Source organism: Cynara cardunculus, unplaced genomic scaffold, assembly GCF_001531365.2.
Source record: "Cynara cardunculus var. scolymus isolate 2C unplaced genomic scaffold, CcrdV1 Un_Scaffold_11374, whole genome shotgun sequence".
NCBI classification, from domain to species: Eukaryota; Viridiplantae; Streptophyta; class Magnoliopsida; order Asterales; family Asteraceae; genus Cynara; species Cynara cardunculus.
Window position 1 is genome coordinate 1 of NW_020206655.1, and position 2,556 is coordinate 2,556.

General features: G+C 36.8%; 1 protein-coding gene across 1 annotated transcript; it reads right to left on the reverse strand.

Moving 5' to 3' along the window:
* Nucleotides 1-5: 5 nt before the first annotated feature.
* LOC112505495 (aluminum-activated malate transporter 14-like) lies at nucleotides 6-2,553 on the reverse strand (the record flags this gene model as incomplete). Its single annotated transcript, XM_025109395.1, has 6 exons — nucleotides 6-431; nucleotides 987-1,133; nucleotides 1,213-1,334; nucleotides 1,600-1,872; nucleotides 1,981-2,121; nucleotides 2,469-2,553. Coding segments are annotated over 6 exons (1,194 nt in total), but the record flags the coding sequence as incomplete, so codon positions are not given.
* Between the last annotated feature and the right edge of the window lie 3 nt (nucleotides 2,554-2,556).

Below are 2,556 nucleotides of genomic sequence, written 5' to 3' on the forward strand. Positions count from 1 at the left end.
TCCTCAATCACAACATCAAGCCGAGCCACCGATTCCACCAACAATGCCACGAAAGCCGCAAACGGAAGCGCTTCCGAGAACTCCAAGCTCGTGATAGCAAGCTTGCTTAACATAGGCCTCAAAACCCTCCTCTCCCCCTCCGGTTTCACCCTCGGTGAGTACTTTTCGGATTTCTGGCGAGCAGTTGCCGCAACCATGGCTAGCATTTTGGCCGTGTTGTTCGGACAATTCGGCCCCAGAAAGAGCCTCGGTTGAGACTTTAATGCGGTGTTGAGGTCTTGCAGTGCCTGGTGAAGATGCTCGGTCAGGATTTCCGGCGAGCAGTGTCGCCGGTTTCTTATGCTGCCGGCGAGTTCCATTAGAGATTTTGTTACCTCTGATACAAGGCGAATGCATGGATCCTTGAATAGCAGTCGAACTGATCTTGGAGTCTAAAAAAATCGAAGCCACATTTATACGGTTAGTAAAACAATAAGTGGCCGTTTACTAAATGCTTACTTATCAAGTCATATTCCCTTGTCGGATGAATATGTAAAAACCAAAAATCTTACCTGGTAAGAGCGAAGGCATGAACCGAGAGTCTTACCAGGTAAGTGATGGCGACGACTCTTACCACGGTTAACTCTTACCGGGTAAATTGTTACATACAATATCGTTTTGGTAGACTAAAATCTTACGTGATAAATAAGAGATAGAGTTGAATTTTACCATTATGCGCTTACCGGGTAAGTGTTTAGTTAGAAGGCCCCTAAGTCGATAACATTTCTTATTTTTTTTTTAAATGTTAGTCACATAAATTGTGATATATAATTTTTTTAATATTGTTATATAATGAATAATTTAGATTTTTTTAATAAAAAATAAAGTACAATATTATAATAAGGAAATTTGTGGTGGTAAATTGTTATTTCATTATCCTTAAAAATATTGATATGGCAACTCATAAAGCGTCGCAAAATAAAATACATCCGTCGAAAAAAACTTACCCGGATTTCGGTTTGTACAGTTCCGTGAAGAGCAACAACTGCGTAACCAAAATGACGAAGAATGCCTCCTACTTTTACGTATTGTTGCCACGGAAATTTGTTGCGGCAATGCCACGAGTGTCTTGGCTCCCAACTTGCATGTCGCGCCTGTTTATATGAATCACTGTAATTTCAGATAAATAAAACGGTGTTATGTTAAACTTGTTAATGAAATATAAGAGCTTACGATTGTTTCGTCAGTCGATTTTGAATCTAAAACGGCCTTATAGTTCGTGTAAATCGGGTCCTCCATGGTCTCGTCTATTTCTAGATTCGGATCTTCGTCATTAAAGTATTTATCGACACAAGCTGCATTAATTGTGTTTAAAAAACATAATTAAGCAAATAAGTAATAACTTTTATACAATATGCAAACAAAAATTAGCTTTAATTGCAAACTTAGGTACCAGAAGACAAAGCAGAGTGTGTCATGTGTCCCAGACATTAACAGGATATTCATTACAAATGAGACATGTGTCGCATTCTCCTTTGTCCACAGTTCACAACGGAAAACAGGTTTACAACTGAACTTTCTTATGGTGCAAATATATCAAGATGAATGTATTATGTATACCTTCGATCGATCTTGCAAGGCCTTCGATTTTGGTAACAGTTGAATTATGGAGATCTTCTCCGGACCAAATCGGGAAGATGAAAAGAGTCATAAGAATGCAAACCCCGGAACCAATTGCGATCGCGTAAATGCGACCTTTTGCTACTTTTAAGATATCATCGACACGATAACTTGATACAGTGATCAAATTAAATGTCAAGAGGAATACGAGGACACCATAATCATAATTCTTTTTTATGTTCGGGAAAAACCTCAAATATGTAACCGAAGCACCTGCGAAAATGAAATGAAAGTATGTATTTATATCTCGAGAAATTAATTCGATACATACTTGTTGCAATAAGTTCATATATATATAAGAAATCGATTTCTATTAATTACCTACTAGAAAGATCGAAGACCCGATGAAAACAGCTCGAAAAACCTTCCCATATTCTCTAGCTATAAACTCGAATAAGAAGGCTAACAATGCAGCCAACAGCGTCCCGGATCCTCTATTTAATCCTTTGCATAATGTTGCGCCTATGAAAATAATCATAGAACGATAATTATATCGAGCTTTTTCTTGTGTATATCGATATCAATATAAGCATCTATTCATTTGTACGGTATGCAAATGTGCATACAAGTAATTGAAGATGTTTCTCGATTTTTATACTTGTGTGCATGTTATGCCACATATATATACACCGGACATATTGCTTACAAATAATTTTTATCCGGATTAAGATTAACAGTGTGTTTCTCAGTTTTTTCATTTTTTTTATGAGCATATGCGCGCGCGCGTGTGTGTATATATATATATATATATATATATATATAAATATATATATATATATATATATATATAAAAGAAGGATATAAGTTACCAGCAGTGAATTCAAGCACAACGACGACGGTCATGACAGCCCAAATAGCATTCTGTCCAACCCCTTTGAATAATGGCTCCATTAAGTA